At 34.4% G+C, this 15,420-nt stretch overlaps 2 protein-coding genes across 3 annotated transcripts; one reads left to right on the plus strand and one right to left on the minus strand.

Annotated features, from left to right (window-relative positions):
• The first annotated feature begins 2,651 nt into the window (after positions 1–2,651).
• LOC139894069 (uncharacterized) lies at positions 2,652–9,039 on the plus strand. Of its 2 annotated transcripts, none has more exons than XM_071877268.1 (8): positions 2,652–3,444; positions 3,659–3,811; positions 3,958–4,056; positions 4,348–4,446; positions 4,534–4,635; positions 4,816–4,956; positions 5,187–5,513; positions 8,566–9,039. In XM_071877268.1, the coding sequence occupies exons 1-8, from the start codon at positions 2,764–2,766 to the stop codon at positions 8,800–8,802; spliced, it is 1,839 nt and encodes a 612-aa protein (XP_071733369.1). In that variant the 5' UTR covers positions 2,652–2,763; the 3' UTR covers positions 8,803–9,039. The 2 variants fall into 2 exon arrangements, with proteins under 2 accessions (XP_071733369.1, XP_071733370.1); XM_071877269.1 differs by having other exon boundaries at positions 3,964–4,056.
• Positions 9,040–9,143: 104 nt separating this feature from the next.
• LOC139894667 (transcription factor GTE9-like) lies at positions 9,144–15,011 on the minus strand. Its single transcript, XM_071878069.1, has 10 exons — positions 13,337–15,011; positions 13,211–13,259; positions 12,951–13,103; positions 12,258–12,331; positions 11,880–11,940; positions 11,340–11,420; positions 11,141–11,256; positions 10,466–10,532; positions 10,187–10,317; positions 9,144–9,778 (listed from the first exon to the last, which is right to left on the minus strand). Exons 1-10 carry the CDS (start codon positions 14,570–14,572, stop codon positions 9,527–9,529), a joined length of 2,220 nt encoding a protein of 739 aa, XP_071734170.1. The 5' UTR covers positions 14,573–15,011; the 3' UTR covers positions 9,144–9,526.
• Between the last annotated feature and the right edge of the window lie 409 nt (positions 15,012–15,420).

Genomic DNA, 15,420 nt, shown 5'->3' on the forward strand with positions numbered 1-15,420 from the left:
GTTATTTATCTCTAAAAACTATAAATTTTATAAATATATGGGGTCCTTTAGCAAAATTTCGTGGACTCCTTTACAATTTGATGAGTATTTCGTAAAAAAATTCAGACTAATGGTGTCACGGGACCCCCTCTCTATTACCTACCCTCGCCACTGAATATAACCCACAGCAACTACTCCGACAATGACGAAAAAATTACCGCAGTGAAGGTGGTTGAATACATGTTATCATCAATGTCAAATGAGCTTCTAACAAAGTTCCCCAATAACTACGCTTTTGATTTTGATTACGCATAGAGCTCAATTTGGTCTCCTTTAGTCCCTCACCCATCGAATCCTAACTCGCCAGTTTCAAATCTTTAGAGGAACCTTTCGTTTGACCAGGATAAGATATCTGGTTCGTGTTGTAAGGATTAGTTAGGACCCAAACATCGCGGAAGTCACCCACCCACAATAACAAAGGAAAGTAAAACGCGGAAATAAAATCCAACAGAAAATATAACGTGGTTATATGTAATCAATATGATTACTTTAATCCAAGGACCAACTAGAGAGTATTTTATTGATAAAATTCGTGCATACATGTATGTGTTACAATATGGTCTATTCATAGTGCATAGACGAATCCAAATCCGAAGATAACAAGGAGCCCTAATTATGATAGAATTTTGGCCGCCATCGTGAGCTTACACGCCAAATATTCTTCGCATTCGCGAATGTAACATCGAGCAGCTTTTCGCGATGCGAGCTTGAACCTCCAGTTCACGAAGTAGCTACTTCGCAGTCGCGATGAATCTTTCCCGGGCCAAGGACACCGGCACGATGTCGATTAAACTCCTGTCCCCGGCGTCGATTGATGAAAACGGCAAAAAAGCACTACGACATCCGGTGCTCTAATGGTCATCCATGACATGTTAGGCATTACTCTTTGACATAGCTATATATTTGTGAACTCTATGAGGCAAACCATTACAATTAAAATATTAAATGTTAAAAATTTGTCAATAAATACAACCTAGTGCTAACAATTAAAGGGTTCACGATCTCTGATTAACACAGCATAAAACTTATATCGCTCAACTAATTATAAGAGACTAATCCTCTCAACCACCAAACCACCGTCACTCAATTCTAGTCGCAATGATTAGTCGCTCACACACTCTACATAATCTATAGACAAGATGAATGTCTTTTATCGGTTTGGATTTGCTAATGTTATAAAATTTAAAACTAACACGCAATGGTTACTTGAAAAGTAGCTTGCAAAAGACAAACTACCCCAACCATTTCTATTCACCGTCTTACAAAGAACGTACGAGTACAAAATAGTGTCGGCTAGATTGAATATTTGGACAATGTAACACAACTAAAGTTGTATTTTTCTAACCTCAAAGTTTCCCCTTACAAGTAAATGAGGGATTGGACATGTAAAGTGTCTTTATCACCACGTCCACTTTTTCCTTCAATGGTTAGTTGAACACGGACTACCAACCCTTTCTATTAATGACAATAAATAAAATAAATAGTCCTAATTTATGACCCGACTGTTTATATCGACTTCCCGTTGGGTCGTGTGATCCATTTCCACCATTTGTTCTAACTTGACGTTGGTTTTATCGAAATTAAGGTGACTTTAAATTGAATATAAATCCACAAATTAGAATAGTAGTTACAACCTCAAAATCTCAAATTGGCTATATCTTCTTATGCTTCGAACTCGTAGGAGAGTCAGTATTAACACCACTTCATATGATGGCTAAAAAACAACCATGTTAACTAAACAATACATTCTTGGCCGTAGAACTAGAATTAGAATTTGGAATTTAGAGTTAATTATTTTTTAGTAAAATTCGAGCACAAATATTAAGCTTTTTCAGGCTAGTTCAAAAACAATCCTAAAGTAAATACATTTTCTTTATTTTCATATTTTTGCCAATAAACAAAAACTTTATAAAAAGCGGAAACTTACGATACCAACAAAAGTTTTGGTTAAGTACATGAGATGATGAGAATTTTGTTATAGAACTATTCAAGATTTTATTATATTACGGAATACAGAGTATAATAATAACTAGTGAAATAACCCGTGAAATTACGGTTTTGTTTAAACGAAACAATTTAATAACATGTTTTAGGTATTAAGTGAATTTAAATGCTAAAGTAATTTATTTTAATGACCCGTTTGACTAAGAAACTTGTCGTTGTTGTTAGAAATATATATAGACATGTATTTTCGCATACATATGTAACATAATTAAATTCGTAAAAAGAATTCATATTTGAATATTATAATATAATAATAATTATTATAATTATAATAATTATAATTATTATATTAAAAGCTTTATATGACTATATAAATTTTAAATTATTAATTTTAATTCAAATATAATTTTCCAAGGGTCAAATTGAGCCATTTTTTACTACGGAGTATTTATATTTATTTATTACTACAATTAAACTCCTTAAATTTTTTTAGCCATTATTGCAATTGCAAGACACATTCAAAAGTCAAAACACATCTTAAAATATTAAATCCTTAAAAATTCGTATCATTTCGTAACCTCGAGAGTTACATTTATTTTCAATTTCAAATTTAAAATTAATATCCAAATCACCCTCCTGTATGTATAATCCGCCCAATTTGAAAATTCTTCGATAAACTCATACATCATCGTCAGCTCCACCTAACCCTAGCTCATAAATTATTCAAATTCACTAAATTAATGTTCAATTTCACTAATTAATCGTTAAAATAATTATCCGATGGCTACATCGGCGTTCAAATCGACAACAAAAAGAACTCCGGTCGGTAAATCATCACCGTCAACCGACGATTCACCGGCGTCTTCAAATTCAAGGGCTCACCGTCGGTCCAGGAGCTTGAGTAGATTCTCACGGCCGCTTCCGGTAGAAATTGAAGGTGAATCAGGTGTTGTTTTACCTACACCTAGACGTAAGTTTGTTAACACAGTTAGAGGTTCTGATTTTACTGAAATTAGTTTAGATGATTTAGCAATTGAGTTTTTTTCCGGTAAGGATAATAGTGATGAGAGTGTGATGTCTGAAATTAGGCCTGCGATGACGCCGGTTGGAAGGCGATCGAGGTCGGTTTCTAGGCGTGGTAACGGTGTTAGTAGTCCTGGTATTGGTGTTAATGGTGGTGGTGGTGGTGTGAATGTTTCTGATTCTCATGGAAGGCGTGGGAGATCGGTTTCGAGACGGAATGATGGTAATGCTGGTGTTGTTAATGGTGGTTGTAGTGGTTTGAATGGTGATTCGAGAAGGAGACGGTCTGTTTCAGTTGCAAGACGAAATGATGGTAATGTTACTGGTAATAGTAGTGTAGTTAATAATGTTGATGGTACTGCTAGGGTTGTTTTGAACGGTGATTCAAGAAGGAGACGATCTCTTTCGGTTGCTAGGCATCATATTAGTGACTCTGAGGTATATTGTGGTTTTAGTTTAATTGTTTAAATGAATTTCAATGAAATCAAAGTATATTAGAATGTGAAATGGAGTGTATTTGCTTTAACTTCTTTACTTCTATTGATCATGAAAAAAAAAAAAAAAAAAATTTGAAGAGAATCTTGTTTCATAAGTTTTTGGGTGTTTTCTCATGGTATATTATGTTCAACTGCTCACTTCATATGATTGACAGAGTGATATAGATCTTTCCCGGAGTTCAGCTCAGTCTAAGTGTAGAAGCAATAGCCGGGTTGCTTCTTTTCAAAGACCCACTGTATCAAGCCAGCGAAGATTGACCAGGTCAATGAGCCAAGCACCTCAATTCAGGTCACACGATGGCTACTCGGTAATCAAAAGTTTTTTAAGTTTATACACTATGTAGTTTAAGGAAATTTCTTACCCATTTTTTTGATGTTATCAATATTTTCGTTTTATGCCGAGCTTTGTCTTGACTTATATGTAAAACAAAACTCATTATGTGCAATCATGTAGAGCCAGTCTTCAGCACTGACTGATGATGATTTGAGAGATGGTCCTTATGGGAGAAATGGAATTGAGAAGACCATTCAAGCCGTGTATGCACAAAAAAAGGTTGTTCTGTTGTCTGAAAGTTTAACTATTAGAGGTGGCAATATCGACCTGTTTATTTAAGAACGTGTGGACCTGAGTAGTCTTTATCTCTAAACAAGTCAAACAAAAATCTTTGGTAGATGGTGATGTGTCAAACAGGCTGAATTCTTTATTTTATTATACTCATTGAATATCCTAACCATTTTATTATTATGATTACTTGTTAATCAAAATTAGACAAATCACTAGCGGATTAAATCTTTAGCTTATTGTGAATTTCTTGATGTCTGACAACCGTATCTTATGATGTAGATTGACCACCCTACAGGAGATGATTCTAATGGGCTTTATGAAGCAATGAGAAAAGAACTTAGATCTGCTGTAAATGAAATCATGACAGAGCTTGAACAGGTTTAGCACTAGATTAAAAAATGTGATGTTTTTACTTATTTTTTCCTATATTTTCTGACTACTTCAATTTTCACTTAACAAATACAGACCATGGAACGAAAGCCTTCTGCATTATCTGTGCGTGAACGCTTGTATTCAAGCAAATCTGACGCTACCACAAGAAAGAATTATACTACAAAGTTAAAACAGGTAAGCCTTTAATAGTTCTTAGTTCTTGTCATAAAATGGACATGTTAAATAAGGCCAATTGGCATTTTTTTTAATCTTTTATAGGAGTAATCTTCTACTAGTTTTTTGGATTGGCATCTATTTCTGCTCTTGTGGCTTGATTAAATACTAAATGACCTAATGTTTTTATTTTACATGAAGCCGGAGAAGCATAAACAAGATCTATTAACTGAGAGAAAACTAGATGATCAACGGGGTCAAGATGGGTACAAGATTGTTCGGGAGGTGGTTCCCGAGTCAAAGAACAACGCTTATGCACAGAAAGTCTCGTATTCCCGAAAGGTGGAAATTTCAGTCCATTACTTGTGAATTGGTTAAAGTCACCAAAGGGTACTATGCATGATTCGTGTATCAATATTTGATAGACTAATTGTTCGTGAAAATATAAATTCTTGAAAAGTTTTTTGGGTAAAATGCTCTGACACAAACCTATTTTGACCCGTTACTGATAATTTGTGAGATTGTCACATCAGAAATGTAACCTTTTAAATGCTGATTGTTTAAATTTTCAGAGAAGCAACGATAGGAACAGAGTGTCTAAACGATTAAATGAAGAAGCGGAGAAGTATTTTGAAGATTTTATATCAAATATTGAACACACAGATTTTTCTTCTTTTGATGGAGAAAGAAGTGATACAACAAGTTCTTCTTTAGTGGGACCTACTAAACAAAGAGATGGTGCAATTCTGACCCAAAATGGTAACTCTGTTTCTGTTGAAATGGAGGGCATTAATCTACCTTGGTTAAAATGGGATGACAATGATGCCGTTCCTTCTACAAGCTTGGATACAAAGCACCCGCCTACAACTCCAAAAAGAAAACTGTGGGACCCGTCACAGGTACTCGATAACTATCCAAAAATTATAGGTTTTATAAATTTGCTTCATCATATATATTTTAAAATGATTATTCTCAGTCTGAATCCAATTTTGTGAATGCCATGAATTACGATACTCCATGTTAGAAGACCTTTGGGCAACTCTCGACCCATTTGACTCATTTAACCCATTGCTGTTACTGCAAACATCCCTTAAAGATTAAAAAATCATCCAAATCTACCTATTTGTATGTATATGGGTCAAAATTGATGCCTTTGCTTCAGATGCTATTCTTATACACTAGCTCTATCTATAGCTTTAAGTTAATGGGAGTATGGGACACAGTTTTGGTAAAATAAAATTTTAGTTAAAAAGGCTTATCAGTTTCAAACATTCAATTGTTTTTCTGTATTACTATTAAATATTTAATTAATTACATTCTTTCATAGGTTTTTGTTATAAAAATTAGACATAGTCATACCAACTTTTTTTAAATGCTTATGTAAAAGGGTATTACACGCTGACCTATACGGCTATACCTACCTAATGTTATAAAACATGTGAATAGATGTTCCAGTTCCTAACTACTTTCACCTGCAAAACTGATGTAAATTTCAACTAAACGTTAAGAAAATTAGCTAATATGTGAAATCATTTGCGTTGTCATTTCTCACAAAAAAAAAAAAAAATTATATAGAGTTGTATGTCTTTCTAATGTGTATGAAGTATCAACTGCATATATATATATATATATATATATATATATATATATATATATATATATATATATATATATATATAGTATATATATATATATATATAGTGGTAGGATCAAGAGGGAAGTAACCATTCGGGGGGAAGCGGGGGGAAGCAAAAACTTTTTTTTTCTTTTTTCGTTTTTTGAAAAACTTTGTTCACGAACATTATAGATGAGATGAAAATATGAACATTTAGTAGAGACACTTTGTGATAAATGTTTTTATTTTGGCGGGAAAACGCTCGAAGAAGTAATATATAACAATTATCGTGTTTTTCGAGCGTATTTTGAGGTTTTAGCTATTGGGGTTTAGATATTAGGGTTTAGATATTAGGGTTTATAGGGTTTAGATATTAGGGTTTAGGGTTTAGATTTAGGGTTTAGATTGAGTTTTTAACACGAACGGTTTAGAGTTTAGAGTTTAGGGTTTAGGGTTTAGGGTTTGGTGTTTTTGGTTTATGGAATAAATCCAAAACACCAAACCCTAAACCCTAAACTCTAAATCGGGCTAAATTTTACTTCACAAAACATGAAGAAAAAAAAACGTTCATATTCTTCACGAACAATATTATCTTGAATGTTATTTTTGTCGATCGTTTTCCCGCCTAAATAATAACATTCATCACGAAGTGTCTCTTCTAAATGTTCATATTTTCGTGTGATATTGATGCCGGGAAAAAAAAAGTATTTCAAAAAAACGAAAAAAAAAAAAAATTTGCTTCCCCCCGCTTCCCCTGGATTGGTTACTTCCCCATTGATCCTGCCCCTATATATATATATATATATATATATATATATAGGGGCAGGATCCTATATATATATATATATATATATATATATATATATATATATATATATATATATATATATATATATATATATATATATATATATATATATAGTGGTAGGATCAAGAGGGAAGTAACCATTCGGGGGGAAGCAAAAACTTTTTTTTTTTCGTTTTTTGAAAAAACTTTGTTCACGAACATTATAGATGGGATGAAAATATGAACATTTAGTAGAGACACTTTGTGATAAATGTTTTTATTTTGGCGGGAAAACGCTCGAAGAAGTAATATATAACAATTATCGTGTTTTTCGAGTGTATGTTGAGGTTTTAGCTATCGGGGTTTAGATATTAGGGTTTATAGCGTTTAGATATTAGGGTTTAGATTTAGGATTTAGATTGAGTTTTTAACACGAACGGTTTAGATTTTAGGGTTTAGGGTTTAGGGTTTGGTGTTTTTGGATGAACCAATCGGGGTTTGGTGTTTAGGGTTCATGGAATAAACCCAAAACACCAAACCCAAAACCCTAAACTCTAAATCGGGCTAAATTTTATTTCACAAAAACGTTCATATTCTTCACGAACAATATTATCTTGAATGTTATTTTTGTCGATCGTTTTCCCGCCTAAATAATAACATTCATCACGAAGTGTCTCTTCTAAATGTTCATATTTTTGTGTGATCTTGATGCCGGGAAAAAAAATTCCAAAAAAAAAACGAAAAAAAAAAATTGCTTCCCCCCACTTCCCCCGATTGGTTACTTCCCCATTGATCCTGCCCATATATATATATATATATATATATATATATATATATATATATATATAGTGGTAGGATCAAGAGGGAAGTAACCAATCGGGGGGAAGCAAATTTTTTTTTTTTTTTTTTTTTTTGTTTTTTGTAAAAACTTTATTCACGAACATTATAGATGAGATGAACATTTAGTAGAGACACTTTGTGATAAATGTTTTTATTTTGGCGGGAAAACGCTCGAAGAAGTAATATATAACAATTATCGTGTTTTTCGAGCGTATTTTGAGGTTTTAGCTATTGGGGTTTAGATATTAGGGTTTAGAAATTTAGGGTTTAGATTTAGGATTTAGATTGAGTTTTTAACACGAACGGTTTAGGGTTTAGGGTTTGGTGTTTTGGGTTTATGGAATAAACACCAAACCCTAAACCCTAAACTGGGCTAAATTTTACTTCACAAAACATGAAGAAAAAAAACGTTTATATTCTTCACGAACAATATTATCTTGAATATTATTTTTGTCGATCGTTTTCCCGCCTAAATAATAACATTCATCACGAAGTGTCTCTTCTAAATGTTCATATTTTCGTGTGATCTTGATGTCCGAAAAAAAAAATTTCAAAAAAAACGAATTTTTTATTTTTATTTTGCTTCCCCCCGCTTCCCCCCGATTGGTTACTTCCCCATTGATCTTGCCCCTATATATATATATATATATATATATATAATGCTTAATTTTTAAAATTATCTAAGTTGTAACTAATTGTATATTTCTAGGATCTGGAATTGATCCAAGAACACGGTAACCAATCAAGTAGTAGCCATGGAAGTTGGAACCCTGAACATACAACTACTAACTCAACAAATGCAAGATCAGCTAAACTCAGAGAAATTAATAATCCACGATTCGACATGAACAAGTATTTGGAACTTGAGAAGAATGAAGAGCTTATATTTGATAGTTGGATGGAAAGAAGTTTAATTAAATCTGGTGGTCTATTGCTTTGTGGATAGCAGCCCCCCTTACAAATTTAGTTCCTTCTAGTTTTTCCCAGGTTGTATTTAGTGCCATCCGGGTTTTTCATCAAGTTATTTGGTCGATTTGGATTCATTCTTAGATTTCTCCTCCTCTTTCTTTTAGTTAATGAAAGCTAACGCTTACATATGCGCGGCTACTTCTGTAAGCAGCCTAATTTTCTACAGTTTGGACATTGACTTATCTCTAATGTGTAGCAACTTTACAATTATGCAATAAGTTTATCTTAACATTCACAAGATTTGCTGGGCAGTTGCCGTCTTCATATTTTCACAAGAAATATCGAATTTAAAAAAATCACTATTATCATATATTGAGATCAGAGAAAACAAAATTTATTGCTCAGAAAGATGATAAATTGGAACTTATGCACCGACACTTTGTTTAGCATTACTACTACGTATTTTGTTTCTAAAGACTAACCTTGAAATGACCATTTTGCAATTTCTGCAAAGTTGCTCTAGTACACCCTCACTACATGCTAAGAAAAAACTCCTTTCACTAACCTACAAAATAAACCGAAACTAGAAGAAGCACAAACGAAATCCACCGTCAAATTGCCAAATTTCCTCTTGTACACCCGAAAAAGAAATTTTGAAACCCAACTATCAACCAATCCTCGCTTAAAAGAACCCATCTCCATCTTCCATAGATACCAAACTTGCCATTAAAAACAAAGAAATTGATGAAAGTAAAAACCATTCAATCAATCTCTCCTTCTTCTGGATCATTTACCGTGACAGGAGCACCTTGTGGGTCGTCTTCTTCTTCTTCATCATCATCTTTCATGTATAAGCCGAGCTGCTCCAATGGATTCCCTTTTCCTGTAAAGTTAAAACCATCTACACTACTTTCATCTGTGAAGTTTTGCAAGGGCTCGGCGGGTGCAACAGTAAGCATTTCCAGATCTTCTAGAAACTGAGAATTGTCATTGATCTCAACCATCTTTTCCATCTGAGATCGATAGAAAAAAAAAACTTGTAAGTGTTGATATCAGAAATTATGAACCAAATTAGGAATAGCTATGAAATACATATATGGTTGAATTCCATTTAATGATCTCCTTTTTAATTCAGTAAGTAAAATTTTTGGTTTTTTTTTTTGTCACTTAATCTGAAAAAACTGGTTGGTCTGTTTCTAGGAGACATAAACTCAGACACTCCTCCACTCATTAAGAGGCAAATGGAAACAGGTTTTAATACATAAAAAAGTAAACAGCCCCTAAGAGCTTTTATCAAAACTATTGTAGATTCAAGCACCTTCTCTAAAGCACAAAAAGCCGGTCACCCAAAATAGAAATTTGACTAAAGTTGGCTACTTTTTTAATGCAATTCCACAAATAAACAAGCAAAATTATGATACCTTTTGTATGGCTTCACGTGCAGCTTCCCTCTCAAGTTCCCTTTTCCTTTTGGCTTCAGCAGCTGCTGCTAACTCTGCATTTCGTTTAGCCTCTTCGGCAGCCCTTGCTTCTGCTTGCAGTCGGGCTTTTTCTATACCAGAGCATAATAATAATATTAATAATTAATAGTGTCAGTAATAATAGAACTTCAAAACTAAAATACACAATGAGTGAACAATGTGGTGATAACACGATATGCATTATGTATATACGTATATATAAACACACTAGTCAGAAACCTTCTTTTCTCCGCTTTTCTAGCTCTTCCTTTTCAAGCCTCAACCTCTCAATATCCTGCTTCTCAACCTGAAACTCACAGCATTAAAATCTCACAATCGGTAAATGCAGTAACATGTTTTCGAGGGGCCAAGGACGCATATGCAGGTTGAATACTATTGATGGGTCAGAAAGGTCATTTAGTAAGATGAAAACAGGTCAAGCCAAGCCCAAAACCCTCTTATGTCAAAACAGGTCAAGAATCTCAAATTATGTAAGCCAAAACCCTCTTATGTCAAAACAGGTCAAGAATCTCAAATTATGTAAATGCAATTACATGCTTTCAAGGTGGTATGGATGGTTGTGGAGGTGCGGTAATGGGTCAAAAGTGGTTTTTTTAAGATCAGAACACGTCAAGTGAAGCCCAAAACCCTTTTATATCAAATAAAAATATACTCCATAATTTGTAACAGTAATGTTACAGCAACAATCAAAAACTTAAAACAGAAGGGTTTTAAAGAAAATGCGAGTTCGAAAGGGGGGGTCTTTGGGCATCACAAACCTATTTATAACAAATTCAAGCGACTCTAATGGAGCTGAAGGGGTTATTTTGACCCATTGAAGATAAAATAGAACTCAATTTACACATTCAAAAGTGCGCCAAAATTCACACCATTTTATGTCAGACAAAAGTATACCTTTCCATTGGTTTTCTCTTGGGCTTTGAGTATGGTGTCAGCAAAACGGCTTCGCAAAAGAGCTGCACGATACAGCTTATCGGGAGAGACTTGTCTCTCTGATGGTGCATTCTCCCCTATAATTTGTTACAGCATTACGGTGTGAGATGATGCCCCAAAACTAACAGCACAAGATTTCTTCGTTATTTCATTTGCTTACCCTCTTGACGCCCATCAACTTCACCAGAAACAGGAATAGAGTGAGACTTCTGCTCAACATGGCCCACCCCATTTACAGAATCTGTAAGGAAAAATACAAGTAAAAGTAAAAACTAAGGAAATGCATATTATCATCCAGTAACATTGCTAGTCACAGTAGAGGTAGCAAGATGGGTGGTTCAGGCATTTTTGGTAATAAGTCAGAACAAGTTGGCGTCAAAATGGAAATTTTTTTAGTATCGAAATACGCAGAGATGCATTGACCCCGTAACACTTTCCGGTCCATCTTTTAGGGTTATTATATGACGATGCATTGATTGTGATTACAATTATAAGGGTCTGTAACCGGTAAAAATAAACCATGGCAACATCTGTTATGTCAGTTTACCAATTCAGTTTTTAGGTGAACCTTTTCAGTTTACCAATTCAGTTTTTAGGTAAACCTTTTTGGTTGATGCAGTCATAAGTGAAGGTCTGAAATTGTCACCTCTAACTTTTTGCATATATTGAATTTTTTTTACTTAAAACACATAACACTCACCTTCTGCATCACGAGGGACAGCTGTAACTTTTTCTACATTAGCTTCAGAGCCCAATGTGTCCTAACAGTTAACAGAAGAGCAACACATACACATCAGTATTCAAATGCATTGCGGCCATTCAAATTTTTTATCTGTAGTTAGCATATATACGATTAAAAGATCATAATCAGATAATTAGCTGTAGTCACAATGCTCTTTAGAAATGAGTATTTGGATGTGCTTTTAATGTTTGAGGTTGTGATAAGCAGATAATGAGATTTTAATATATTTTACTTTAATAACTTCTTCAAATAAAGCAACTAAAGAAGGTTTTAAAAATTTATACATACTTCAGTCCAGTATTTATAGTTTATTAAACTGACATATAAACAGCATACCGTAATTTTGTTCACTGCAGCAGAAAGCCTTGCAGCATTTGATTTACTGCCAGACGAACTGTCTGAATCTGATTCTGCAAGAACACACGAAGGGAAAGAAAATCTTCTTTCAAAACTTGAACAATCTCCTGGTATAAATATTAATGTGCACATGCAATGATACATTTTATTTAATAGACAATCATTGGTTCGCCATAGACATAACTATCAACTAGTGTTATCGGAACAAACAATTGACTATCAGATACGAACCGTAGAACCACGTAAGGTACCCACTAAAACTGTTGCATCATCAAAAAGACACAACTTTCCAAATTACTTTTTAAATGCAAACAAAAACATTTTACGTCGATATACAAGTTAGAAAGAGCAGGTTCCTAGATATAAATTAAAGATCTTATAGTTAAAGAGTTAAAGAGGTGGTGGGTTCAAGTCCACCTATGGACATTTAAATATATTCCGAAAAATTCGTGTCAGGTGTGTGATTTTGCCTTAGAAAAACACTTGCGGTCACACAATCAACAGCCATTAAACAAATTAGATGAGAATTTAAACAACGAGATGAGATAATAAGTCATCAAAACACCAGAGCAAGAAAACCGATAAGCTATTCAAGTAGTTAATAAACTTCTGTTTAATTAGAACATAAAGACTCATTTAATGAAATTTCACAAGGCTCAAAGAAACACAAACCACTGGATGATCCAGATTCACTACTAGAGCTACTTGAACTACTGCATTTACTGTTCTTGGCAGCTGTATCCTTCTCTATTTCTACCGGAGGAAAGCTTGAGATAGGCAGGTCATTTCCACCAATGTCTATATCCTCCTCATTACCATCATTAACTGTAACTAACAACAAATGAGTAACCAGCCAGAAAATTGATAAAGAAAAATCTAAAAAACGAAGAAAAATAAAAAGTTTGACTTTCATCATTGACCGGGAATACAACCTTTGCACGCTTGCATGGATGAGTTGCTGAATCCCGACTCATTGAGGAGCTGCAACAAAAAACACGAAATCAAAAAATCTGATGTGCACACTCAGCGAGTACATCTAGAAAAGATAAATCCCATACCTCAATTTCGCAAGTGTCAGCTTTTGATGTGTTTTTTTGTTTATCCACCATAAAATCATCTAAAAGCTTCCTCAATTTGTACAATGTATCATCACTGAGAGCGTCAATTTCAATCTCTATCTCATCATCCATTGTGTCATTCCCATTTGAACTATTTTCCTTGAGAAAATTGATAATACTTTCAGGTAAATCAGCAATTGAAGCCTCCAAGTCAGAGCTCAGTTTCTGCTTTTCAGCAATCGACATAATCCTCTTCACCGGTTCTTGCTTTATTTCGTTTCCAAACGATGCAGTCCTCTTCTTTTTTAAAGGGGGCATAGGAACAGCAGTTTCAATTTCCACAACATTCTGCCTTATAGGAATCTCCTGATCAGTAGCCACTGGTATCCTTTTCTCTATAGGTTTCCATCTAACTTCAAAAAAATTGCTCAAAGTTTCAGCCATAACATGCACATTGTTTCCACGTGGATTGTAAGTCAATGCATTTGAAAAAGTCAACCTAACATCACTCGCAAAACCCCACGGATCCACATATTTCCCTGAGTGTAGCTTTGTTTTCACCGTACCCAAATCCATCGGATGTTTGATAACAGTATAATAATCTGGGATTCTTAAAGCGACTACATCAACAGGGGTGTTAAAAACCCAACCATATTTATGATTCATCAACCGGTTCAACAATGTGTCGCATTGTTTCATCAACATCGCATGCCCCGTCCCTGTCGTTGGTGCCAATCCAGCCTTCTTAGTTTGGGACACACTATTTCTGTTCCCACCCCGTCCTGTGGGACCCCGATTCTTCGAATGCGAAGTAGGTATCGACATAGCTGGTGACAGAACATGTTCAAAACTCTTCTGGAACGTTCTAACTTGTTCAAGCTCACGTTTCAATCTTGATCCCAGTTCCTTCCTCTCAATTCTTGACAGCTTAGATAAAGATAAAACTTGAATAGGTACCCCAAACTGCTGGTAAGAATCACTACTCAAGTTTATAGTTTTCCTTTTAGGTGCACATGAATCGTCTGAACCGGCCATCTCGGTATCTATCCTCCCTGAACTACCGTATCCTTCTGATTCTGCCATTGTATCAACCGCATGCCGATAATCCGGAACAAACCCTAATGAGTAACCCTTAGAAACTTTTCTACTTTTCCCCATCATATGAGTAAAATTCTTTTGTGTAGACTCTTTACAAACTCTTTGCCCAACAAACTCAACAGGTAAAGTAGGTGCCATAAAACTCAATTCACAATAGCTCTGTATACACACTCACAATACTCATATATGCCCATAGCATCAAAACGACATACAATATTGTAGAGTACCAAGAAAAGTCAACAAATTTCCGATCCAAATTTCAGAATCTTCAAAGCGTATAGAGTTATGTGTATATCACGTATCTAAATCAGCAATAAGTGTCCAAAATTTACAGTAAATTCGACGAATAATAGCGTTTTGAAAAGTAATAACAGTCTAATCTAATAAAAAAACAAGCCCTAAACCATTCACCAGTCAAATTAGGGTAAACGAATAAAAGGAATCGGGTTACAATGATAACCGTATCGAAGATAAACCCTAAATCGAATCAAATTCGAAAGCGAGCGTTAAAACTAAAAACTAGGGTTAGCGATTCAAAAATTGAAACCCTAGGTTAATGATTCGAAAGAAACGAATTGAAAACGCGGATCGTTAATTTATTAATGGAAGAGAACAAGAACGAATTGGATTGAAACTATCGAGACAGATTTATATGTATACAGAGGGCGGAAGGGAGTATTTAGAAACCCTAGAAAAACCCCTGATTTGAAAAAGTAAAGAAAACGTGCGAGATGTATTAAAACGGAAATTTAATTTTTAATTACAATTACAATTAAAATTAAATAAATAAATTGAATTTTATTATAGAGACGGAAAGAAAGATATATAGAGAGGGAGATACTTACCGGGTAAGAGAGAGAGATGGTGAAAGTGGTACGGAAGGATTTGATGAGAGTGGGGGGGTTTAAAAAGGGAAAGGGGGTGAGGAGTTTGCCTGCTAACGCGGCGTTCTTTGAGTAAATCCTGACCGTTTATCTTTTTTTTCA

The sequence above is a fragment of the Rutidosis leptorrhynchoides genome, chromosome 2, assembly GCF_046630445.1.
Source record: "Rutidosis leptorrhynchoides isolate AG116_Rl617_1_P2 chromosome 2, CSIRO_AGI_Rlap_v1, whole genome shotgun sequence".
NCBI lineage: Eukaryota > Viridiplantae > Streptophyta > Magnoliopsida > Asterales > Asteraceae > Rutidosis > Rutidosis leptorrhynchoides.